We start from the raw sequence: 27,151 nt of genomic DNA on the forward strand, positions 1-27,151 counted from the left end.
TAAAGGTTTTTCACCCAGGGCTGTCACCAAATTCTAAGTTATTTACACTGCCTGCCTAAATCCTCTAGCAGTTTCAGCTAAAGAAGGTAGTCACTTCCTGCTCTAAGTGTGCCAGTGTCTTGCTGTTAAACAGCACCTCTGGTCCACCAATAGGTGACTGCATTTCAGTGGTAAGCGAAATGGTTGCCAACCCTCATGATTTTGTCACGAGTCTCATGATAATTATTGTTTTTCTTAAAGCACCAGCTCCTGGAGTCAAGTGGATATGTGATAATTTCAGCCTTCATTCTTAAAGAGAAACTCCTCATGGCTGTGGAGAAAGCTTTAAAATGTGACCCCAGTGCACCCTAAAGACTCAACAAGCAGAAGGCAAATAAAAAGAACAGCAAATCTATTATTTTAAAGTCAATCTCATGATTTTTGGTGTGCCTGATTCATGATGTTTGAACATTTGGGGTTGGCAATACTGGATGCCTCTCATGTGGGGTTGTGAGACTTAATTAGTAATCTGCATTAAGAGGTTTGGCGGGAGTTCTGTGAGCTAAGGGGGCTGGAGAGGAGCTGCTTGGTTATGCTGTTCAAGCTGTGTAAGCCTAGGTGCTCCCACAGGCTGGAGCCCTAGCATATTTGGTTACCGTGTATATGATGGATACCCGAAAGACCTCCCCCTCCTTGTTTGTATCATACGGGGAAGGGCATTGCGAAACGGTCAGGCCGGCGGCCGGGCAGCTGGGCGGGGACTTCTGGTAACTGGGTCAGCAAAGCCAAGAACAATCTGCACTTTCCGCTGGGGAGGGCAGAGTAGCTAGTCTCCTTCCTTCTCTCTTGCATTGCACCGGGGTGGGGCCGGATATATACCCCCCCCCCCCCAATCAGCTCCCTTGCATTGCACTGGGGTGAGACTACGCCCCCACATCAGCTCTCTTGTATTGCACCGGGGGCGGGAATATACCCCCCCGGACCCCCCCAATCACCTCCCTTGCATTGCATCATGGGGGGGGGAGATAGGGAGTACACCCCCTGTCAGTTGTCTTGCACTCGCACTGGGGTGGGAGTCAGGAATAAGCTCCCCCCGGGCTGAGGATCGGGAAAATATACCCCCTTCCCCATCAGCTCTCTTGCATTGCACCGGGGTGGGGGTCGGGACGATGCTCTTAGGGTCGCACAGAGAAAGATCTTCACTCCAGCTCCCTTGCACGTTACACAGCGGGAGGGGACGGGAGACTTTGCTCCTGCCATGCGTTGCCCACAAGGGGTAGCGTTGTGGCCCCGCGGACCCCCCTTCGGGGCTAGGAAAGACCTTCCCCAGCAGAGCTCAGGTGGGAGGCGGTGGATTTTCCGCCGGTTTCACGACGCGCTGGCCTTTCTCTTTCGGGTTCCGGCAAGTGAAGTAGAAACTACTTCAGGCCCTTCCCGCGGGTGCGTCACCGCCCCCAGGGCGGCTGCTCAGGCACCCGGAGCTACCTGCTCTTCCGCCTCTCGCGGAGTTGCCAGCTGGAGCTCTGCGCTGCCGATGCGCCCGTCACTGCTCCGCTGGATGCGCCGGGCCGGCGCCCCGCTGACTGGAGCCCTGCCTCCCGCGGGGGCGCATAGTGGCAGGTAACGCTGGGAGCGGGGCTGGGCGGTGTGCACCGGGGGAGGCGGGCAGCGGGGAGATCCCTAGCTGGGGCGATGGAGCCTCTCGTTTCGGGGGCCGCTGAGCGCTCCCCACCACATGGCTAGAGCATCTACCCCTGGGTTAAGGGATATAACTGTTTCTGGGCTGGGGGCTTGGGGTGGGCGTTCCTGTATATCGCCCTCCAAACACACCGGGTCCAGGAACTGCTCTCGAGATGAGACTGGGGCCTCCCAGACGCTGCGAATTGCTGGAGCTGCCATCTCCGCCAATGGAATTTCATTTGTTCAAACCCAATCGGTATTGTTTGTAAAATGCGTTGGCAGCTGTTGCCAAAATTGGAGGGGAAACGATCTGTGCACAAACTGTTCACTGTATTGGAGTGGGATGCTCCTTGCTGTTGGAAAGAAATGTTGCCTAGAATGGAAATGTGTAAAAAAATATGAATTTTGGGGAGGAGGGGAAGTTAAGGAAGGAGAGTGGCTGGAGTATTCGCTTTTTCCCCATGACACTTTTGGTGGGTTTTAATGACGCACACGTAAAGATAGAAGAAGTGGTGAGTGAGACAGTGTAGCAGGCAGTAGTGTAGACCTTGTTCTCTATTGAAGTGAAATGTTTAGTGTAACCCAACCTATTCCCTGGGGCTCCAGCAGGGGCATTGCTCACAAATTAGCACTCCCTGCCCAATGCCTCCTTGGCTATGAGCATGGGGATTCAAAACCAAATTCCCATGAAAGACTTTTCCTGTAAACACCTGAAATACATCTCTTTCTTTATTCTCCAATCACACCATGTTAGCACACATCAGTTTTCCTCAGTTGTGAGAGGAAAATGGCAATGTCTGAAGGCTATTTTTAAGGACTTCTGGAGAGGGGAAAAAAGAATATTCCTTTGACCCACATTGAAGTATGTGTTCTAGGTCAATACATGGCCTCACCATGAATTATCTGCTTTGGTCATGTATTTTACTATGGCGAGTTGTATTAAATCAGGTATCGGAAAGATGTAGTCAGAAAACATATTCCTCGAAAATTAGATTATGTCCCTGCTAAAGAGGAACATAGCTGATGTAATGCACAAAGGTATACCTGTGTATGCTCCTAATGGGTCTGTGGCTCACACACTTGAAGCTTGAGTTGGCCAGGATTGTGTTTTAACTAGCTGATAAAGCCCCGATACCCAGGAACCTTTTCCGCCTCCCATTGAATTAGTTAAACACTATGTTAAAGCACTGTTGTTTAAAGGCTACATAATAAACTCTAGACCAGGTCCACTTTAAATATAGATAGAACAAATGGCTGTTCAAGGTACCACAGTTGTAGTAGGTCATATTATTTAATGACATTGTATAAATGGCAGTGAGGTGCAGGCATGTTCTAGTTTGCCTGTGAAAAACCTTTTGAAGGGATTCCTGTCTCCTAATGAAGATTACTGTCCAGAAAATATTCCATCACACTCTCTATATTCAATTAATAGGATAAAGACACGGACAAATTCTGCTTTGAATTACATGGGTGTAAGTCTAGTGTAACTCCACAGAGTTTAATGAAGTAACACCAAATGTCTGTCTATGGAACTCAGCATAGAATTTGGCCCGCTATCAGTAGCTAGTGGCAAATATAAAAATGGGGGAATTACCTGGTACTAACAAAGTCCAGGAACTATGTGATGATAAGAAGCCTAGGGATGTTGCTTAGAAGGTGCTGGGATTCCTATCAAAGCACTGTCCATATTCAGGGGTTCTGTCTACCTTATTAGCCTGTGACTAGCAGCAGTCTGTTAAGTTTGAAAATTCCCCTGTAGAGTTCCTTAAGCTGTAGATTGAAATTGACATGGTTCTTGTCAATTTCATGGCTCCTCTCCCCAATCTGAACAGCCCTAAAGACAATTTAAAGTTATTTAGATTTTTACACTGCTGCAGGTGTCTTTGCTCCGTTTTTATGGGAGCTTCTGTCTGCAGACTAAAGGAGATATAGTTGTGTTGGGAAGGTTATCAGTTACAATCATTAGGGCTAGAAGTTTTTTTTCTGTTGAGAGCCTAAATTTTGTAGGAATAAATGGCATAGGCTTTTCTGCAGGGAAAGTTTCTTCTTCTTCGATGGTGGGAGAGTGTACTTTTCAAGCTCTGTCAATCTTTCCTTGAAATCACTTAAAGTAAAAATACAGGTTTCACTCTTTTACGTATAACTGATGGCCAGTCACACTACAGTAAGACCATGGCTTTTTCTTTTTTTAAATAAGGAAAAAGATAAGTAGAGATGTGGTTTCATTGAGTCAATTAGTTTTCATTTTCAGACCCTGATCCTGCAAGGAATCCTGCATGGATGCAGGTGCCCCGGGGACTCAGAAAATTGAGACCTCCAGTTATGTGTAGGGTTTTTGGTTTCTTTTTAAGACTGAAAATGCAGAAGTTGTTAAAGCAACAGTTTTTCTTTTTCTTGTTTTGTTTTGTGAGGAGGCTTGTGACTAAAAACTGCTTTTGAAAAATAGTGTGACTTGCTAATTTTTCATGTGATGATGATGATGAAGGGATGACAGATGATAAAGGAAGTCTCATGCTTAAACTTTAGCCAGCTCACATAAATGCATACATTTTATTTATTTGGATTCTGTAGGTGAAAGCAGAATTCTATTTAAAAATATGAGTAAAACCAATTTACAGACTTTTGATTTCTACAAATATTTGGACAACACAATTAAAGTGGCAGTGACTTGATCCCCATTTTGCACATTCAAATATACACAGTACTAAGTGGGCTTGGGGGAAAATAGTAAATTCGCCAGGGGCAAGTGGGAGCCATCCTTGTTGCGTGGTGCTTAAGATGCTAAAATTCTGCAGAAATTAGCTTTCTTTTTTTAAAAGAAAAACTTTCTAAACCTTATTGTAATGAAAATCATCTTCCAAATAAAAAAAAGTGTCGTTCATTGCTTTCTCCACACCTGCAGTAACCGCCTAAGTCTCTGATGCAGTCTGCATTTTCCCAAGCCATAGATAAATAAAATTGACAATATTCTGGCCATTTTCATTGCTGCTCAGACCTTTGTGGGCAACAGCAGAACTGTCAATGTGAGTAAAATGCTGCTGCTTGGGAAAGTCTTGAGAAACAGCAGTGAAGTCAGGCAGTGGAGTTACTTCTAACAGAGGCTGTTGGGGAGGTAGGCCTTATCTATGCTATAAGATTTCATTGTATCTGAACAGGATAGCTGTCAATAATTGTGTTAGCTGAACGCCAGTTTATATGATTGGCAAGTGTGTTCAGACACTGTACAGATTTGTAAAAAGGACCTGACCCATCTATAGCAGCCAGCAAGCCCTTTGAGGAGGAATCATAAAGGTTGTTCTCCTTTCTAGCAGTTTAAGAGTGGGCAGGAGAGTGGATTGGCATGTATACATCTACTAGCCAGTGTCTGATACAAAAAGAGAGACCCCAAAGTAGGATCCAAGGATAGCACTGGGGTAGAAATCCCAGTGCTCTTTCCTTTCTCCCAACGGCTGGGGTAGTAATTGGAGTAAACTTCACACCAGTGCATTACCTCCCGGCTTTCTGGTATGTGCCCTCCCTACCCACTTTCATATCTGCCTCTGGCTCTGGTTAGTCGGTGTCTGCTACAAAATGCTGGGTTTTTTTGTGTCCCTCCCACCCTTATAATGCTAGTAATTACTGCTAGTGCCATGCTTTACTCAGCTCCCCCAAAGCCCCCTTCTTAAGGCCAGGGGCATATGTGCTTGCATTCACTTGGCACAGGGTGATCTGAACTGGTCTAAGTTAATGCAGCAACATTAATTTATGCTGCACGTGGGTGTGGGGAGATGCTGCTGCTTTCTGCCCCCTTCTCTTTTTAGCCATGGAGCCTGAAGGGACTGCAGAAAAGCGGGGGAGTATGTTGCAGAGCTGCCACTTCCCTTTCCGTGGTCCAGATCTGCTGAGTTTTCCTGACCTACACTCAAACCTGCACCATGTGGTCTGACGTTATCAGCCAAGTCAGCCACGTCATTTTCTTTACTTTTCTCCAACGCTGGTTCTGACGTAAATGCTCTTGACTTGAGAAATATTTGCCAGAAGGGTTCCATGACCTCACAGGGAGGGGAACAAAGATAACATCTTGACCAGAAACTACAGCTAGGCATGCTGCACTTCCTAACAGCCTTAGCAGATTATGTCCGCTTAGGTGTCACTTTCTGGTTTTCCTCTCCTACCCTGAGTACGTGGGTGTATTAGATTATGGAAAGGGCAAACAGAAGATCTGTGAATGGAATGCACTTTACTCCATTCTAGGGGAAAGGCAGGATCTTCTTTCCCTTGTGTTTCCAAATGGCAGGCATAGAAATTAAAACGTGGAAACCGACACTGCAGGACTGATTTCCTACCCTACTTGGAAATCTAGATCTTTTTGATTCTCATGTGCACTCATAGTTTTTTCTTCAAAAATTCCCCTTATCTGAACCTTATGATCTTCTGCTTTTCTTTCCATGAGACCAGTGAAGTGAATGATCATATGAGCATGGGGCAGTCATTCAGTGTTATGAGGTCTGTCATTTCTGGACAGGTTTGCAGAGTGTTTTGAAAAGAACAAACAAAAGTGCAGAATTTTGTGTCGTCAACTGTGAAGAGGGACTGAATATACAGAAAAATCTGATTGAACTCATTATATTAGGGTGTTTTTAATGGTTTTGTGCAGTGCAACCAGAATTAATTTCAGGTAAGAGTTCATTGGCTAATGAAATCTGCATGAAAGAGAGCCCCCTTAGTCTTATTTAACCTGGATTTTAAGGGGGCTGGGTGTGTGGATGCAGTTTGAGTAGGAAGGTTCTTAGCATTTGTGGGTTGGGGAGTAATTTAAATTTTTGTTAGTGGAAAAGTGCTCTATATAAATTGAAAAACAAACGAAGAACAAATGTATAACCGGAACGAAGAGGAGGATGGTAAGGACAGACATACTTTTTTCAGATTACTGAACTGTAGCATTTTCTTGGCTGCTCTGAATCCTCTTATGCTCTTGCAGGTTTGAATACTGAGCGTTTTGTAGCATATATATACTTGCCTCTTAAAGTCAAACCCCATAGTTTTTATACTGTATAGATTATTCTGTGGTAGGCACTAGTGGTGATGCACCATTTAATTTGTACCACGGTGTTACACCACCTGCATTTTGCTTCTCTCATTGTTTGCTGATCAATATCCTTGATGACTGAATTCTTTATGGGCTATCTAGTGTTCTTTGGGAGTCATAGCGGAGAAGGAGAAATGACACTTTTTTGTAAAGCTGTTGTTCGCTTCTGATATAAAAACAAGGTATATTACTAACACTTCAGTGTACTGCTAATTATGTGCAGATTTACTACTTATATGTGGAAAAAAGATTTCAATTTAAAATCTAATAGTATAACAAATACACATTCATCATCCTGTTCTTTAAGTGCTTATTTAGCCAAAACTATTTGTTTAGATGCTGGTAATGCTTCTAACGTTTATTTTTGTTTGCCTTTTACAGGTGAAGTTTAGAAAACCGGATAGTAATGGAGTATATGAGCACTGATAGTGACAATAAAGGGGAGATTGACTTGTTGCTAACGCACTTAAATGTGTCTGATGTGATAGACATTATGGAAAACTTTTACCCAAATGGAGAGCTGGCAGTTTACGAAGACAGTCTGATTACTATGTGCCAAGAAACAAATCAAAATGGGGGATGTACAGAATCCTTATTATTCCATGGAAGAGAGGTTTCTTTGCTGTCATGTGTCAGGTATGGGACTGAGGAAGACTTGCTCGCTTTTGCAAATCAGGTGTCCAACACTGCAAAGCAAATTAATGGACAAAGACGACAAGAATCTGGAATCCTATTAAACATGGTAGGTCATTTTGCATGAAAAAGAGAATAGAAATTTTTGGATGTAATTACTGCAAACTAAAAACAAACCTACAAATTCTTAAACACACACTGACATAGTGACACCCAACAATAACAATGGGAGGTATGTCATAATTGTAAGGAAAAGAGTGATCAATAAGATTATTCCACTTGACTTTTTGGGGGGAGGCTTTTTGATTAAATTCAATATTGGAACAGTGTATCTCAATAGAATTACTTCTCCCTCTTAATGCTTACTGGTACAAAATGTGATAATCTGATATACACACAATCTATTTACAGACTGTAGAAAATTACAATAAGGAATGGTTAGCAATGCAGTGATTGTTTATGAATTACAATATGCTTTGTTACCACAACTCTCAAATGCCCCTCATTTTGAGGTACATTGTTCATTTTGGTCCCAAAGTTATTTGCGTTCTATAGAAGTCTGTTGTTGAAAACTACTTACATCCATAAATAAACCGTCGTGGAACAGAGTGGTAGAAAGAGTTATGCACACAAAACAAATGAATCCCAGAGCATTTAAAGTTTCCAGGAAGGATTTTTTTGTGTGTGTCTCTTCCTCATTTTGGATCTTTGCCACACTTTGCATCCCACATTTTGGCCTTTGGTAGGTAGAGAGGCATGTTTGTTATCCTGATATATGCCCCCAGTCTGAAAACCCTGGATCTGAACTTTGGGAACATTTGAACTCTGGACTTGAGCCTATCTTTTATACACAGCCGTGAGTAATGATAACTATGAGTGATGGCTTTCAGAGCAGTCCTATTATTACATGTTCTAAGATTCAAAATTAAAAGCTCAAAGGAGTTGGTGGAAATCTAAAAGTGAGGGCTGGTGGTTTCACTAATTCTTGACCTTAGGTCATGGGGTATAAAGAATTTGTTTCTGTTGACTCAAAGCTCTTGTCATCCTTAAATCTCCTAATATGGTGGCCTTCCAGCTGTCAGGAGACCTTCAGGTTAAAGATTGAGCATATATAAATAACAGAGACAAGTTCTAAACCTGAATGAAAAACAAATGAGTCTAAACTCTCAAATGTACTGTTTATTGTATACTGTACTATGACTATTTCTTTTCTTGGGTTCAAAATTCTCTCTCCCTCTCTATCCTAATCTAAATATTATCATGGCCCCCATCACCAGAACACCCCTTTTCGATGTGTTCTGTCTGTTGTGTTAGCAAGGCATTAGCGCAATCATAAACATTTGAGACAATTGGGATTAAGTTTTGCAAAATGTGCAGTATTTTTGTGAACATATGTTCACTTTTTAAACTAGATGACTGTGAAATGTGGCTTTGCTTATTTAGCCTATGCATAGAAACTATTGAAAATATTGTGCGGCATATTTGTGATGCACCTGGGTAGACTTTCAATTAGGTACATGGTTATTTTGTGTGCATATCATTTATTCAGACAGCAGATGTGTGGGTGCAGGCAACCAGTTAGGCAACTGAGGAGTGGAGCCCAGGGTATTGCCAACAGGTCACCTCTATGTGGATCCACCAGTCTCTGCCCACTGAAAAGTGGAGGAGAGGCGGGGTAGGTGCCAGAATGATTGTCATCTTTGGTCTGCTGCAGTGGAAGCCGAGTGGTTCCACCGCCATGCAGTTGTTGGTGGGACAGCTGTCCCTCCATCCCATTCCTTTGCACTCACTTACATAGCTTGGCCTCAAGGACTTCATTCTGGGATGCAGGAATTGCCCTTTTAGTGAAAAGGCTACAGGGCTTATGTTTTTTTAGTTACTATCATATCCTGTGTTTTAGTAACCAAGTTACCTGTGTATTTTTCAAGCCACTTTAAATTAAATGAGATATAAATAAATTATCCTACGGTGATCATAATTTAGGGAACATGTTTCACTACATGTTCAGTTTCTCATTCCCCTGAGGTGAGAGATCAATTGCCCTCACAAAATGTGCTGGGTTAGCACACCAGAAATTGTGATGTTTGACAGATTCTGGCCTCTATTCTTAGTTTATTTTTAATAAAGTTTTCATCTTGTTTTTTAAAATTACCATTGAACCTTGAAGATTACTTCAAAGCATCTCCATTTTCTAAACAACCCAGTAGCTAGATTTAACAAAAGTGAAATTACCAATTGCTCCATTGGTCTTGGTTTTCCCATGGAGCCATTCATATGTTTTTAGGGCTCCAAGATAAAAAGTCCTGTGGCTTCCAGAATACAGAATTGCTTTTGCACCTTCTGACAGAGTCATCAAAGTTTGCTCTGGCAGAATTTTGGAAGCGGAGAGAACCTCCTGATGATATCTTGTGGTCTCGGAAAATATAAGAAATTTTATAAGGGGAAAACTCACGGTTGATCTGTGGCAGAGGGAGAGGCCATAATAGTTTCTTACAAATGTATCTGCTAATTTCTAAAAGATGAAAACATTTCTGAGAAATATGAAATGTTGTTTTACTGGAAAACTTATTACATTCTTCAGCCTCTGTGCTAGTAATGTACAGAATGAACAGAGAGATGGACATTAAATGTATGCTTCTTTTGCATCAGTTTTTGCTCCACTATCCACAATGTGTGTGTAGTGTAATTTGAAATATAACAACTGGTCTTTGTGTCTGCTCATAATCATCAAAATATAAACAAAAAGCTTTCATTATTTTAACATCTTGAAACAAGTTTAATATTAAATATGTATAATCTCATTCTTTCAGGTAGGTGAAATACATAAATATCAGTTTTGTCAGTTGAGAAAATCCTTTTGTTATTGAAAAACCTCTTCTGTTATTTAAAGCATAGATAGATCAGATTTGTTTTTACATGAATGACACTTTAAAAACATTAATCTCCACAACATGCTATTTTATGTAGCGTGCAACTGAGGTGCTTTGCAATACAGTATGTGAGACACCTTGCGTCACAGGTGTGAAACTAATGTACAGTAACTCCTCGCTTAACGTTGTAGTTATATTCCTGAAAAATGTGACTTTAAGCGAAACAATGTTAAGTGAATCCAATTTCCCCATAAGAATTAATGTAAATGGGGGGGGGGGGGGGGTGTTAGCTTCCAGGGAAATTTTTTTCACCAGATAAAAGGCTATATTTATATTTACACACACACACACACACACACTTTTAAACAAACAATTTAATACTATACACAGCAGTGATGATTGTGAAGCTTGGTTACGATGGTGAAGTCAGAGGGTGGGATATTTCCCAGGGAACGCCTTACTGCTGAATGATGAACTAGCACTTGGCTGGGCCCTCAAGGGTTAACTCATTTTGTGTGTGTGTGTGTGTGTGTGTGAGAGAGAGAGAGAGAGAGAGAGAGATGCATTGCCCCTCTAAGTACATTGCCTTTTTAGGTTCATAGATCAGCAAATTGATACAGCAGCTGCTCCCAGCAAGTTCCCTCTGACCTGAACCCTGTCGTGTTTTCCCCCTCCCCCAGCTCTATGGAGATGGGGTAAGCGAGGAGCAGGGACACCCTGACACATTAGCCCTTCCCTCCCCCGCACAGTGAGCAGGAGCAGTACGTGGCAGTGGGGGGAGGGACAGCTGAACTGCCGGCAATTGATAGCCTGCTGGGTGGCTGCTGCACAGGGAATTTAGGGGAGCTGATGCGGGGGTTGCCAGTCCACTCTGTTTCCAAGCCCCCACCAGCTAGCTCCACCAGGCTGCTCTTTCAGCAAGCAGTGGACAAAGCAGGCAGCTACCAAACAACGTTATAAGGGGACCTGGACGACTTTAAGTAAGGAGTTACTGGACTGCATTGGTCCATTTTTGTTTCTTTACGTGAATTCAGAACCTTGTTAAATCCCAGAAAACAGACTATCCATATCTGGAATATATCTTTATAGTAAAATAAGACTGAATTAATTGAAAACTTATTCACTGGAAGTATAATAGCATCAAAAATTGAAGTGCTTAGTATATCATCAATAACACTTACAGATTTATAAAATCATGTAGAACTTTGTTTCATGGTATAATTCAAACAATGTGAGGACACATGGCAAAGTTTAAGCCATATTTCTGCATTTTAGTAAGCTGCAGAAAATCTCATCTCTTGATCATTTGTTAGTCTTATTCCCCTGCACTACATGTGATGTTGGGAAATGCAGAAAGTCTTACTCATCTTCGGTAACATAGTCTGTGAGTAATAGCTATGTGGCATAACAGGTTATCCGATTCCAGTAAAGAACAAACAAGCCTTCAGGTACACTTGCACAACCCTCATGCTTAGTCTCAGTAAATGTGGTGGTGTTGCCAGGCAATTAATTGCAATTTATAGAAGATTAATCATTGGATAAAAATGTAAATATATCTGCCAGTAATGAGTAGGCCTCACGCTATTCTCATTCTATGTTTCTAAATAAATACTATCATAGGAATCACATGTGTGCAAAGGTGTTTGATCAGGAAGTGCTGAATTAAGTAGACTTAAGTGATGACATGATGACTGCACATGTAGAATTTTCTGAAGTTGAAGCACTTACCTTTCTAACATTTGTTTCTTTGCTTCTTTTTTTTCTTCTTGTATAGATCACTCCGAAAAATGGGCGCTATCAAATTGACTCTGATGTGCTTTTGTTTCCATGGAAGCTGACTTACAGGAATATTGGCTCTGATTTTATTCCTCGAGGAGCTTTTGGGAAAGTTTACTTGGCTCAAGACAGAGAGACAAAAAAGCGAATGGCCTGCAAGCTGGTATGTTAGTATGGTGCTTTTCTCCCCAAATAAATATAGTGCAATGTGATCTATTTAACGCATTAAAAGAGGATACTTCTGCATTTAATTTCAGTGCCAGTTGGGGTATCGCTGTTGGTTTTATTGGATTAGATGGCAGGGCGGGGGGGGGGGGGAGGGAGGAGAGAATGTTCTAAAATTAACCTTTGCACTAATAATTTTTTTTTCAATAGCTCTTAGTGTTTGAATGACTAAGCATGGCTTTTTTTTCCTGCTGTACTGTCAGCAAAAAGTTGAAATGTTGCATTCTGCATTTTCTAAGAACGTGCATTTCTTTAGAGGAAAACCCTCATTTTGGGGATGTAAAAGGTAACGGCGTCAGCATTCTGAAAACGTACAATGATTTGTGTAACTGCAGTACTGAGCAGACCTGTTGCCTAGCTAGTATTCTTTGTAAGTCTTTACATTAAATCTTACAGCCATCAGTATGACACAACATTGGAGATGAAAACCTAGCCCCACTGAATTCAGTGGCAAAACTCTCATTGGCTGACTCAAATGGAGCCGCGATTTCATCCTGACTCTCTTTTGAATGGGAAAGGCTTGCATTAAGGTCCCAATTCAGCAGCACACTTACATGCTATTGATTTCACTGGGACTTAAGCTCATGTATAAATGCTTTCCTATATCGGCTTAAGCGAGACTAAATATGTGCTATTTCCATATTTGCTTTGAGTGTATTGTAAGGATAAGTAGAAAAAAATCCATGATTTTCCACAGCCTAGGGTTTTGTCTCAGGCCCATCTCTTGTATGAAAACAACTCTGCATTTATCTTCAAAGTACTATATTGTCTTTAGTAATAATCACGTTGGGCCAAACTAAAGCTCAGGTGAAGCCATGCTCCATGGCTTCCCATCCCCCCTTATAGGCCATGTAACAGTGCCAAGAGTGGGTGCCCTCCTTGCCTTTGCTCAGGGAACGTGGACCTGGCTTTCCCCTGTGCAGAAGACCTGGAAGGAGGAGCTCACATGCGCTTTCCCCATGCACCCAAACTGGGACTTCTTTAGTTTGGCACTTGTTTGTTTAGCTGCAAGTGTAAGTAGGGACAGACACACCTGTTCAGTCAGATGTTAGCAGCAGCAGCAGCAGGTGATTCTCAGCATATAGATGAGACTTCAGATGGCTAATGGGAAAATGCAGCTTTTCTTTTTTTTCTCCTGAGCCAGGAAGTCTGGTCAGAATTTTGCCTACTCCTTTAGGTTTTGATGGGAATGGATGTTGCTAAATCGCTTTTGTCTGGGACATTACAGTCCCCTTGGGCATAAGTCCAAAAGTTGTGTCTGTTTTACACAGGATGTATCTGAAATAGAAAGGAGGAACAATTCAAGAGAGCAAAAATAAGCCTATTTTAATGAGTAAATAGTTGTATTTGCCTTTGATTTTAGTTAACATATAGAACACCAGGCCATAGAACGGCTAACTTCAGAATAAGTTTTGTTCAAGCTGGTCTGTCTTCATTTTGTCTCAATTTGCTAGGTCCCAGTGGAACAGTTCAAACCGTCAGATGTTGAAATCCAGGTCCGCTTCCGCCATGAGAACATTGCTGAGTTATATGGTGCTATTCTGTGGGATGAGACTATCCATCTCTTTATGGAAGCAGGAGAGGGAGGATCTGTCATGGAAAAGTTGGAGAGCTGTGGGCCTATGAGAGAATTCGAGATCATTTGGGTGACAAAGCACATCCTCAAAGGACTTGATTTCCTTCACTCAAAAGGAGTCATCCATCATGATATAAAACGTATGTATCTTTCGTTCTTTAAAAGGCTTTTTCTTTTCCTTGTTACACATGGAATACGTACACTTTTTTTTTAATGCTTCTACTTTAGAGGACAGTTTTTAGGTGCTGAGGACCATCAGATCCTATTGGCCTTAGAGGGGAATTGGCTGACTGACACTCAGTATCTCACAATATCAGGCCTTCAGAATAGAAGCTATTTAAACTTATCTTTTTACTGCTTTTCTTTAATGATTCTGGTGCGCGGAAACATCGCTGTTTGTTCCGGGGCGAAACGTTACAGCCCCTTAAGTAATCCAACTCAAAATGAAAAAAAGAACCTGAAGAGTTCAAACAAACACTCTGATTCAAAACTTTACCTCTCTCTGTCTGTTTTGTCCCAGGGTGAACAGTTTGCCCTTCTGTTTTAGTTTTACATTGTTGGGGTGTGTGTGTTGTGGCTTTGCATTGCTGTTTGAGACTTTGTTCCCACTCTGTAATTGAACTAGGCACATCATTAATTTTTTATTGGGATTATAGTTTACCTTCTATCAAGGCACCTGTAAGTGCTAGAGCCCATAAATATTACTTCTGCCCAGCAACACCACAGAGGTCAAATCCTGCTTGTCTTTCTCAGGGAAGCATGGTTCTTAATTAGTATTTGGTCTCTAATATTTATTTTGCAGCTGATTCTTGCTAAACGTGGGGGTTTAAAAGTAGGACTTGAAACATCTGAACTTACTGTTAGAGTAACAATACACAAAATGGTGGCCCCAGTAGTTTGTCAAAAGCTGCTTAATCTGTGCATGTGATTTTTTTTTTTTAATCTTACAAGTAAACTTTGAAACAGTGGCAACTATTAAGTTAAATCATTTTTTTTCCTAGTTGCATTTTGTGTGTCTTTTTCCAGTAAATATCTTGCAGAGCAATTCAGTCATTGACTGTAACAATGGAATTAATTAAAAGCCTTTCTAAACACCACATATGAGTGATGGATCACATAGAATAATTGATACATATTTGACATTTTAAAGAATTTAAACTTTTTTTTTCTTTCCATTTTCCAGCAACTTTTCACTTCCCTGCTTGGGCTGGGTTAGGAGCATTGGTTAGGTAGATCAAAAGACGGGCTTGAGAGCACCAGTTTTGATTGGTGTTACCACAGGCCTGGATGCTGTGTGGTGGTGATGCATTGCATCATCTTGTGGTAACGAGATGTGTCATTGGCAAGAGAATGGGGATAAGAGGAGAATTGTGTCTGAAAGGAGCCAAGCAGCCTTCAGCTAGCCAGACAAAAGCACATGTGTGTGCAGTGTACTGAGTGGGGCAGAGGATGTCAGTAGTGGTCCCCTCCTCCTGTTTCTATCTGAATGAAGAACTTGACCGTGGTGGAGAATGTGAATTGGCGCAAAACCAACTGAAAATGGAGGGGGAGTAGGAGACTGTCTCTGCTTCCTGGAGCTTTTAGATATTTCATCCATTCTACAAGTTGAAGTTTCAGAAATGAATTTATGTAAAATCTCTGGAGCTGGCAATGGCGTCTCCTGTCTGCTTTTGGAGGAGGAGCAGGATTGTAGTGGGTGTCTCCCCCTTGCCTTCCAGGTAGAAGAGAGGGGGCATTGGTGGAAGGGATGAATCTTTCTTTAGGGGAGAAGAGGTCAAAAAGGACTCCCAACTGGGACAATATTTCTTTCCCCTCCAGGTTCTGTTGGTGGGGAAATCTCAAACTCCAGGATCCGCTTCAGATTCCCCTACCAGCAAATCCTCCCTTCGCCATCCCCCAGTGGAGGAGAAATTCAGGGGAGCAGACCTCCACCAGGCGAGGGCCAGGAAGAGAAACTCCCCCTTGGCTTTCAGCTGCACCTCTCTGAGCTCCTTATTTTTAACCCCTGGCTAAGATGCTGTGATATCAAGAAACTGCTCTTTTGAGGCCCAATCCAAAGCCCATGAAAGTCAATAAGCGTCCTTCCGTTCACTTGAGTGAGCTCAGAATCAGGCCCTTGGTATTTGCATCTCTGCCAAAATGAGGAGTTACTGGAAGTCTTGTGCTAGAGCTTACCCAGATAAGATTTCAAACACTTATCTCAAACTTTGTAGTCTAGGGAACAATAAGTGCAGTTACAGGCACCTATCTCAGTTACTACTTGTGTTTCTAGCAGGGTCACGTTCTGCACTCTCTTGTTCACTTTCGTACTGTATTAATCTGTGTCTTCACAACTGTGCTAACAGATGTTAATAAATCTGTGAAACCAGAGAGCAGACTCATAACCAGAAAAACAGCTGAAAGCTCACTTAAAGAACCAGTAAGGTGCAAAATGACGAGTCTGCTTAATTTTTCAACTTGTACGAAGGCAGATTCTCAGGGACCACAAGGTTGGATGCGGTTTTGGTTTTTGAGTTTTGGGCAAGCAGAAAGTCCCCTTTTTAAAAACACAAATATCTCCCACTACTCATTTGAAAAGAAGAATGGCTGCAAGGATTTAGCTCAGACTTTCCACACACGCAAAAACAACTTCAACCCATAGGTTGTTTTTAAACATGGAAAGTTTCATCCCCCAAAGAGTTGGGTGTGGTTTTTTTATTTTATTTATTTATTTTAAGTTATGAGCAATTGGAAACAACACTAATGATTTTTCTTGCAACTTAAACTATGATGTTCACTACCTTGAAAGATACAACTACATAATAAATATGTGATTCTGCAGATTACTTGGTACTTGCATTCAGGTTCCAGGATAACTACTGTAGCATGTAACCTGCACTCTGTTTTAAAAGACAATCCTGCATGGGTGTAGGAAACCATGAAAGAGACTCAGAGCAGGCCTGTGGCCAGGGGAATAGTCACTTCGTGCATGTTCCCAATCATTTTTACAGTACCTTCTCACTTAAAGTTGTTCCAGTTAACGTTATTTCGTTGTTATGAGCATTGGCCTGCTAAACCCAGGGTTGTGAGTTCAATCCTTGAGGGGGCCATTTAGGGATCTGGGGCAAAAACCTGTCTGGGGATTGGTCCTGCTTTGAGCAGGGGGTTGGACTAGATGACCTCCTGAGGTCCCTTCCAATCCTGATATTCTATGATTCTATGTTGCTGATCAGTTAGGGATCATGCTCGTTTAAAGTTGCACAGTGCTCCCTTATAACGTTGTTTGGCAGCCGCCTGCTTTGTTCACTGCGTGCAGGAAGAGCAGCCCGTTGCAGCTAGCTGGTGGGGGCTTGGAACCAGGGTGGACCGGCAGCCCCCCCATCAGCTCCCCTAAGTTCCCTGTGCGGCAGCTGCCCAGCAGGCTATCAAATGCCGGCAGTTCAGCTGTCCCTCCCCCCACTGCCATGTGCTGCTCCTGCCCTCTGCCTTGGAGCTGCTCCCTGGAGCCTCCTGCTTGCTGTGCCGGGGGGTGTGGGCTAATGTCAGGGTGTCCCCTTCCCCCCTGCTCCTACACCCTGCTTACCCCATCTTCTGTAGAGCAGGGAGACACACCACAGAGCTCAGGACAGAGGGAGCTTCCTGGCAGCAGCTGCGGTCTCAGCTTGCTGATCTACTTAAAAAGGCAATGTACTTAGAGTGGGGTCAGCGTACTTAAAGGAACAATGCCATCTCTCTCACACACACGGTGTGTGTCTGTCTGCCATGCTGTCTTCCCTCCCTCCATTCGTGCTGCCTTGTAGAGTGTGAGGCTACAGTAACAACAATGAGTTAACTCTTGAGGGCTCAGCCAATTGCTAGTTCATCATTCAGCAGTAAGGCATTCCCCAGGAAATATCCCACCCTCTGACTTCACCATCTCAGCCAAGCTTCACAATCATCATTGCAGTGTACCAGTATTAAATTGTTTAACTCTGTGTATAGTGTGTGTGTGTGTGTGTGTATGTGTATATATATATGTATGTATACATACACACACACACACACACACAGTGTATATATATATACAGTATATATATATATATATAAGTCTTTTGTCTGGTGAAATTTTTTTTCCCTTGAACCTACCCCTCCCCCCCCCCCCCCCAATTTACATTAATTCTTATGGGGAAATTGAATTCGCTTAACATCGTTTTACTTAGTTGCATTTTTCAGGAACGTAACTACAACGTTAAGCTAGGAGTTACTGCACTAGGAAAACCATCAAGAAGTTATTGGTCTGAACAGTATTCAATTCAATTCCGCACTGCTAAGATGTACAGGAGAGGCAGTGAGGCACAGGGGTGGTGAGGGAAGCCAGTGGCACTGTGCCAACTGAATTATGACAGCTGCCAATGAGGCTGAGAGCTCAGAGCTCTGTAGAGAGAAAAACCCTACCTGTGAAATCCCTCTCTGCTCTGAATCCTAGGACCCCTAAGGATCTGGCGGCTACGCCATTTACCTGCTCCATGAAGCCCAAACACCTCAAGGTGACCCTTGTAGAATTGTCAATGCCATCCCTGTGGCTTTCACTGTTTGGAAAATAGTCTGACCTATAAGATCCATGTAATACTTAGCAGGAGCGGCGCCGGGGTTTTTGCCGCCCTAGGCGGCAGCGCTCCTCCTATGAGCATTCGGCTCCGGGGGTTCTTCTGCTCTTTGTCTTCAAGGCACTTTGGCAGTGGGTCCCGGAGCGAGTGAAGGACCCGCCGCCGAATTTCCACCGAGGACGGCAAAATGCCGCCCCCCAAATCCTGCTGCCCTAGGCGACCGCCTAGGGTCGCCTAGTGGAAGCACCGGCCCTGATACTTTAAGCTAAATAATTTACTGCCGGTGATGGTGTTGATCTGTGAAGTGACATATAGGCTGAACATACATCTAGAGCTTGGGCTTCTTCCCTTTTCCCGTTCTAGTTCTGCACGAGACGTTTATGTTGCACAATAAATGGCACCAGCTTGCTAGACCCTAAAACCCTGTCTTTTTTTGTTTGTTTGCCTTTAGCCAGCAACATTGTTTTCATGTCAACTAAGGCCGTTTTGGTGGATTTTGGTCTAAGCGTTCAAATGACAGACGACACCTACTACCCCAAAGACCTCCGAGGAACAGAGGTAAGAATGTGTGCACGAGGAAAGCCCTGTGATTGCGTTGTTGTTGCGTTGTAATGATTTTCAGACTTTCCAGAATACTTTAGTGAAATTAATGTCTTATTTTTTAAAAAATCATTTTTTTCTCGCACTTAATTTGTTTTGTGACATAGTCTTAATTACAATTGACTTTTTAGATTAGTGACTGGGGAAATGTGACTGTTCTATCTTGTAAATTTTATTTATTATCCTCAAACTAGTCAATTTACTAACTATGGTTAAATCCAGATCCGAGGGCGAAATTCTAGTCCCACTAAAGCCAATGGTAAAACTCCCATTGACCTCAGTAGGGCTGGGGTTTCACTCCAAGGGATAGTGCCACAAATCCAACATTTGGATCCCAACCCCCCTGCTCAGCTGCAGCCAATCCTGTAGACGTCTAAATTCCCTAGGTGCCTAAGTTTCTGCTAGTGAGCACGCGCAAATCCACCTCCATCCTGACACCTGGTGCCTAGCTCTCGCTTAAGCCCCAGCAGGATCCTCAAACCTGACATTCCTCCATATAGGTGCCTAAAATATATTTTAGGCCCCAATTACGCACAGCTGTAAGCTCTTGGATAAGCCAATAGAGCTCCTCACAGGCTTAAGTCTTTCCGGGATTGGAGTCTTGCTTAGCAACTGAGAAGAGGCAGTTGGCTTGGATGGATGAAGAAAGCATGGCCTTGCTTAGTATTGCCAAAGAGGCTGTGCTACAGGAAATGTTTCCGCTGGAATGCTGACTCTCTTGTCATTTTGATAGGCTTTCCGAGCAAAGAATACATATGTGTTTAAAGGAGACATTTACATAACCCTCTCCAGAGGAGTGATGTGCTACTTGCAAGGGCAGCACAGACTAGTACGTTTCAAAGACGCAATTGATGTTTCAGGGAACATTTTGTTTCAGGAGGATGCTGGAACATTTTTTTCTGGCACGTTTTTTTCTGGCTTTCCAGTCAGAAGAGTTCAGAACGGAGATACTTTTACCTTACTAAAAATAACTAGCTCCATGCTGTTAAGCTGACAAAATGCCTTTTCATTCTGTATGACAGTGTTGGGTATGGAGCTGTGTGGTGGGAAAGAGGTGAAATCCTGAGGTAGACTTTCCAAGGGAGGGAGAAGATGTGTGTAAATAGGGAATATTTAGGTTTGTGGCATGGAAAGGTGGAGTTAGGCTTGCTTAGAATTAGACCAAGAGTGCATGAGCCAAGTTCTGCTTAGTGAGAAAAACACACTTGCTTATTTATGTAGGATTGATTAAATGACTCTGTAGTGTGAAGCCAGTTAAGTGCTCAAAGTCCTGTATATTCACAAGGCATACGCAAATTCATCCAGTCCCTTAGTGCATAGACACATCTTCCACCTCCTGTGGGGGAAAAAAAAAAGACACTCAGGGGGCAATGGTCCTCGGTAGTTGCTGTGCTGTTGGTGCATTGCAGCCTCATAAGAGACATAGGTGAGATTGTGGAGAATGGGGGTGGGGAGACTCAAACTTTAGGTAAAGCTTTGTGGGAATACGCACAGGCTACCCCATGAATTTTAGGGCCTAGAAGGAAAGACTCATACTGTGCTTCCTGCTGGCCTTCATCTCACTCCAACCCCACCCTCAGCAGTGCCTGCCTGGCATGCAAGTTTGCTGTGTCATCAGTGGATGGCCTAGCTGCCAGTGACCCACCTGTGTTGCCTCTGAAAGCTCTAGAGGGATGGTTACTGCTATTCTCTGCTAGGCAGGTATTTATACTGCAATCACACCTCTGTTATCTGAGTGGTAATTGGTGGTAATGCTGTGTGTGACTTGCCACACAGAGCATTCCAAGGGTAAGTTCTTGTTGCAGGGTGATTTCGGATAATGCCAGTTGTTCAGAGGGCATTGGATGAGGGGGAAATGTAAACTAAAGCAAATATACTGGCCTGCAAACCTAATGGGTGGACAATGCAATGGCCTGTTGAAATTTAGCTCCCCAGGCCCGTGAGCTCTGGGAGTGCTGTGCAGGCAGCATCCTCATCCCCAGCAAGAGGGAGTGCCTCCGGCAGTCTGGCCAGCTGATTACTGAATGGAGCTGATGGCTCCAAGTGAAGTTCTCTCCAGGCTGAACTGGAAAGTGGGATGTCTGCGTATTGAGGACAGGCAGGGTGTACAGTTGAACAAATGGGGAGGGGGACTGTCACTGTCCAATTGTGGTGCCTAACCTAGGGGGAAGGCAAAAGCAGAGGCTCACCTTCCTTTGAATGCCCTTCCCAGATTTACATGAGCCCCGAAGTGATACTCTGCAGAGGTCACACGACGAAAGCGGACATCTACAGCATGGGGGCTACCATCATTCACATGCAGACTGGCAGCCCACCATGGGTGAATCGATACCCTCGCACCTCATACCCATCGTACCTCTATATAGTAAGTATCCATAGAACAGCTTACATCAGCCAGCCAAAGAGAGAGAGAGCCTGCTGGGTTCTTGTTCGTAAATCCCCAACCTTCCAGGGGAGTCTGAAAGTATTTGCTGCCAGAGAAATTATGCCATTGGCCCAGCTCTGAAAGAAATATTATAGAGACAAAAAGCAGGTTGTGATAACTTAGGAGGTGACACAGAGACTGAGAGAGAGCCAATATTAAGATTAAACAGCTACAGTTCTATGGCACTTGGATGCTTTGTGAGGATGAGCTTAGAGTTATGCAAAACCCAGTCATTTCAAGTGCACGTGGGTTCACATTTGTTGCCACTATGGGGTTTGAACAAACCTAAAAAACGACGAGAAAAATTAACTAAAAACCTCTCAATTTCACCCAGTTTTGCACTGAAGCCTGGCGATTTTCTCATGCATAATGCTTTAAATGGGCTCCAGTTTTCTTAAAAGGTTTACAGGCCTTTGGCTGAACCAGTCTGAATCTTCGGTTTACATTTAAACCTGAAAACAGGTGAGGTTTGCATGATTACCTGTTCCATTGTGACTGTTCAGCAAAGTGCCAGAGTGGCAAGTTTTTATAACTTGTGAGTTATGAGAGGGGAATTCCCAATTGTCGAAACTGCCAATGGCAACGAGGAAGTTATCATCTTAATGCTGAGAGGTCTTTCTTTCTTGTTTGCTAGATACACAAGCAAGCGCCCCCATTAGAGGACATTGCAGAGGATTGCAGCACCAGCATGAGAGAGCTGCTGGAAGCTGCTCTGGAAAGGAACCCTAATCACAGACTGTCTGCTGCAGACTTACTAAAACATGAGGCCTTGCATCCTCCACCAGAGGACCAGCCACGATGTCAAAGTCTGGACTCAGCCCTGTTTGAAAGGAAAAGGCTGCTGACAAGGAAGGAGCTGGAGTTGCCAGAAAACATTGCAGGTACAACAGCAGGCTTCCTGCTCTTGTGCTTTTATACTCTATTCCCCATCTACATTGTATTCACTGACACAAATAAAGCTCAAGGGCTCCAGGGCCTCTTGACGAGAGAACTCAGTAAAAATCTTGACAAGACGAGGTCAAATGCAGGTCTCAATAAAATGTGGCAAAACTCCCATTGACTTCAGTAGGACCAGAATTTGGCCTAAATTCTGTAATTCCAGAAGAATCAGCTTGCCAGAAAACCCTGGCAGTCCTCCAGGGCAGTTTTATAAAAGTACATATTACTTTACTGAATTGTTTGAACTCTCTCCAGTACTAAGGCCATTTTATTATTAGGTATTAGTTTGGGAGTTTTTTAATATGACCTTGTTTTATTTTAAAAACTCTTTATACCTTGACCATGAAGTTGAGGAGTGTCAGCACTGTCATGCAAGGCCTCTGAAAGGAACTGTTTAAAAATAAAAAGCAAATGATTACTCACATACCAAGCCACCATACTGTGTGCGATACATGCCTATGAAGGGTGAGGCATGAACCAGTTAAAATCTCACGGGGTTCAATATCAGGTCCGAAAGGAGATCTGGCGCCGCCAACCTGTTAACAGCCTGTATTTCTCTTTTCCTTTCTTTTTAAAATATTTGGTGGACGCATCCTGGCAATAGGCACTTAGAAAAACAAAACACAACCAAACAAAAGCCCCAATCCTGGTGAAACACTTCCTTTTATTTACTTTATTTTTAAATAACTTAAATCACACCTATGCCCATGCATAATCAGTAATACAGTACAACAAAACCCTAGCAGCATTAAAGTAATAAAAATAAAACTGTATTTCTGTTTGGGGTGGTGGTAGCTCAGTGGTTTGAGCATTGGTCTGCTAAACCCAGGGTTGTGAGTTCAATCCTTGAGGGGGCCAGTTAGGGATCTGGGGCAAAAATCTGTCTGGGGATTGGCCCTGCTTTGAGCAGCAGGTTGGACTAGATGACCTCCTGAGGTCCCTTCCAACTCTGATATTCTGTGAATGGAGATATTCCATCTCCTAGAACTGGAAGGGACCTCGAAAGGTCATCGAGTCCAGCCCCCTGCCTTCAGTAGCAGGACCGAGTACTTATTTTACCCCAAATCCCCAAGTGGCCCCCTCAAGGATTGAACTCACAACCCTGGGTTTAGCAGGCCAATGCTCAAACCACTGAGCTATCATGGTCCTACTGTTTGCTTTGTTAGGTGCACAGTCCTTTGACCGCTACAGCACTCCAGCGGCAGGGCTCTGTTGAGGATCAAGGGACATTTGGCCATTAATCTGGGACTCTGAGTTCGGCGTCTGAGTGCCCAGGTCACTCGTGATAAAAGTGCTCGAGGGAGTTCTGAGGTTGCAATAGCTTCTTCAGAACCATTGCAATGTATGAAATCGTGCTAAGTAAAGTAGAGGCCCAGCTCCAGTTCTGTACTTTGCACGGCCTAAGGGGAGATGTAATCTGGCCAGTGGAGGGTAGTTCTCAACTGGCATAATGCCAGCAGAGCTCCCTCTATTACGCCAGCCTCTCCTTTGGAATCCTGGCTGAGGGGATGATGGAGCTCTGCTTCCCTCTGGCAATTCCCAGCTGGTATATGGGCCTTTAGAGACCAGATACGACTTTCATTCTGCTCTATCATCAGGAACCAGTTCCAGTCCACCCACGTCCACTGAATGAATCTGGCCCTTTTTTTTGCTCTGGAGATGCTGATGACTTGCAATATTTTGTTTAAAAAATTAAGCTTTTTTGAATAAGTTCAAAAAAAGAGTAAAAAATAAAAATTAGGCCATTAAAAAATGTTGGCAGTGTTTTAAATGAGGTTTTTATCTTAGTTTCTAAGGCATTAACACATTTCACCTCTTTCCTTTTCAGATTCATCTTCATGTACGGGGAGTTCGGAGGAATCGGAGCTGTTAAAAAGGCAAAGGTCACTGTACATAGACCTGGGCGCTTTAGCTGGCTACTTTAACATTGTTAGGGGACCACCAACATTAGAATATGACTGACTCTAGTGATTTCTTGTGTCTGCTGGTCAGAGTTGGAAATCTGTCTCTTCAAGCTAATTTTGTCTATAAAATAGTGCCTTTTTGAGCTGTAAAATGTGAACTGCTTTTAACTGCACAGATGATTAAGCTAACCGATGTGTGGACTCTGGTAAATGTATCCCAAGCAAGCAATGACATGTTCCCTGACAGCAAACCAACAATACGAAAGAGAAAACACCTTTTTGGGAATATTGTTATCTGGAGACTTTCCCTGCACTGTGTGTTTTTTGTACATGCACTTTACATGCTGTGGGCTATTTAAATTTTATACAAGTAGAAAAATCCTTTCATTTAAAAAAATTGAATATTTTGGGGCAGATCCTCCAGGGTGACTGAGCTGCACTCACTGTAAGTCTGGCTGGGGAGACTTTGGGCCATCTTTGGCAATCCTACCTGATCTTCAACTGGCTCAGCCTTCGGCCAGTCTCTCAGGGCAAATTAGGGCAGCTTTTAGATTGATGTGAACCATGCCAGCCACCAGTGGGCCTTGGAGCTATGCATCACTGGGGCGCGGGGGTGTACTGGTCACTCTGTCTTTGTTCTTCCCACACCAGGAAAAAGGTGGGGGGGTATATAGGATTTTTTGAGGTGGCTCCACAGCACATGGAGGTTCTCTGAGAAGGGAGAATCCTCCACAGGCTTTAGGCCAGCTTTGTGCTATGAGAGCAGTGCAACCTCCCCTTACAAGCCAAGCATTCTGGCCCTGAACGTGCACATGATTCTGAATGTTCTGTACATTAGAGCCGATGCAAGTATATCTAGGGCAGAGATGAGTTTGCTGCCAGTAATGTTGGGAGAATTCCTGATTGTTGTATTAATCACTAATAAGCTGAACAGAATGCTTTAAAACTGTCCATGTTGAACTGACTTAATAACTATGTATGGGAAGGCATGTCAATAGTGACACGCTGTGTTTACGTTCCTATGGAAACAATGTATCTTGTTCTTGCTATGCCTAATGTATCTAAAACGTAATGTTTTGGATGATAGTAAAACTGTGTAAACTACATAGTTCTGTACATCCCATGGGATGAGAATGTAAACTTTTATAAAACTCTTCAATGCTTAGGATCATATCTCTTTTAAGCATTTGTTAAAGATGGCATACTATGTATGTTGTATAGCAAATCCCTTATGAAGCAAGGCCTCGTTTTTAGATGTAAATTATTCGATGGCGCCTATCCAAGAGATGATCTTAAACTGATTATTTTCACTTTGATACCAATAGGATTGGATGAATAAATCCGATGTGTTGTGTTGTGAAGTGTTCATTCTGTCAGTTCTTTCAGGATATTTAGTTCTGGTTGAATTTCAGAGCCAACTGGGAGAGTTTACAGTGGGCTTGTGGAACTCTGTTTACACTTTCCCCTGCCAATGTAAATTACTCTTGTCCAATGACAACGTGAGGATTTCGGGGAAGATCAGTGTGACAGTTGTATGGGTGCTCCCAAACCTCTCTGCAATACCAGGTAAAAAGGAGTGATCTTCATGTCATCTCCTGCCATCTGCTTATCAATAGTTGCCAACATTTAGAAAAGTTTCCAAGGTACCCCAACTTTCAAATAAACTTTGGTTGGGGATGGGGAGGTCTTGGGGTGCTAAGCCTCCAGTCAGTGAAGGGTTTTGTGTGCACTCTGGTGAATGTTAGGCAGCTGTATAGATCACTTCACAAACATTAACTGCTTCTCACCCCGCCCCTTCAAGGGCTGGCATGTGAGGAATTGTGTTCTGGTTTCTCACATGGTACATTGGAGGCAGTGGCGGTGACTTAACTAAAGCCTCCAAGGGAGTTGATATTAGAGCTGGGATTGAACCCTAATCATCTAAGCTTCAGCCTCTGAGCATGCACACTGCAGCCTCCCCATAGGCATCCAGATGTCTGTCCCTCACCTAAGTCCTAGGGCAAGGTCCAGTATTGGTTTATTACTGAAGGCTGCAATGTTGTTGCCTTGGTAACGCTGGTCAGGCTGCTCAGTGGTTTTGTCCTAACAGGATATAATGCAGCCTACTAATTCATCAGACCTCCATGTTACTCATAAAGAAAGACCACGGGCCCGGTTTGGTGACAAAGGCACGTGGCCAGATTTACTGCTCTCAAGGCACAGCCCTAGTGCCCTGGCTCTGTGATTACAGGTACACTAACCCATTAGTGCCCAGTGGCAAGGAGTGGCTCAGTCAACAGCAGGAGTCTCTGCTGTCCCCTAGGCTAGGGGTTCCCAAACTGTGGTACCTCTGGGATATGCAAGACCGCTCGGGGGGTATGCGAGAGAAATTGTGTAATGGTGGATTTTATTTATTTATTGCATTTTCATAATAGGCTACTGAGACGAAGTTTTAAAACTCCGTGGGAAATTAATTATTTAAAATACGGCAGTTAATTTACTTCAAGATGTACCAATGAGAACACAGATACATAGAGATGCGGATGTGCAGCACCCTCCCCTCCAATCACCATACAGCATGGGTTCAGTTGCCCAGCAACTGTCAAGTCTAACGGAGTTTAGAATTTAGGGTAGTTTTTTTTCCAGTTGTATATGTCGCACTATAACTATATCTGTATGTAACAGTGAAATAGGGATAGATGGCTAAAGACAGGTAGCGTTAAGAAGAATGCACAAAGTATCGGTGAGGAGAAGGGTACGAGTATGCAGGCAGCTAGTAGATCTGGAAGAGGGTATGCAATAAGAAAAGTTTGGGAAGTTCTGCCCTAGGCCATACAAAGGATCAAGGCAAGGTACCCCAACATTATAGACTCAGATAAACCACTGGGATAAACAACTTACATACCACCTTACGTATTTCAGGACATCTGTT

At 43.2% G+C, this 27,151-nt stretch overlaps 1 protein-coding gene across 3 annotated transcripts in view; it reads left to right on the forward strand.

Annotated features, from left to right (window-relative positions):
• MAP3K8 (mitogen-activated protein kinase kinase kinase 8) overlaps window positions 1-25,601 on the forward strand; it is a 28,198-nt gene extending 2,597 nt beyond the window's left edge. The window contains exons 1-8 of one of the 3 annotated variants that reach the window (XM_005290947.5): window positions 1,035-1,599; window positions 7,109-7,469; window positions 12,005-12,169; window positions 13,686-13,947; window positions 18,824-18,930; window positions 21,185-21,337; window positions 22,032-22,278; window positions 24,165-25,601. In XM_005290947.5, coding sequence (XP_005291004.1) covers window positions 7,134-7,469; window positions 12,005-12,169; window positions 13,686-13,947; window positions 18,824-18,930; window positions 21,185-21,337; window positions 22,032-22,278; window positions 24,165-24,298 — 1,404 coding nt within the window. In that variant the 5' untranslated portion in view covers window positions 1,035-1,599; window positions 7,109-7,133 and the 3' untranslated portion in view covers window positions 24,299-25,601. Of the gene's footprint in view, window positions 1-1,034; window positions 1,600-7,108; window positions 7,470-12,004; window positions 12,170-13,685; window positions 13,948-18,823; window positions 18,931-21,184; window positions 21,338-22,031; window positions 22,279-24,164 lie in introns of those variants that run through there. The other 2 variants (XM_065582905.1, XM_042858289.2) reach the window with 2 other exon arrangements.
• Window positions 25,602-27,151: the final 1,550 nt, after the last annotated feature.

The sequence above is a fragment of the Chrysemys picta genome, chromosome 2 (assembly GCF_011386835.1).
Source record: "Chrysemys picta bellii isolate R12L10 chromosome 2, ASM1138683v2, whole genome shotgun sequence".
NCBI classification, from domain to species: domain Eukaryota; kingdom Metazoa; phylum Chordata; order Testudines; family Emydidae; genus Chrysemys; species Chrysemys picta.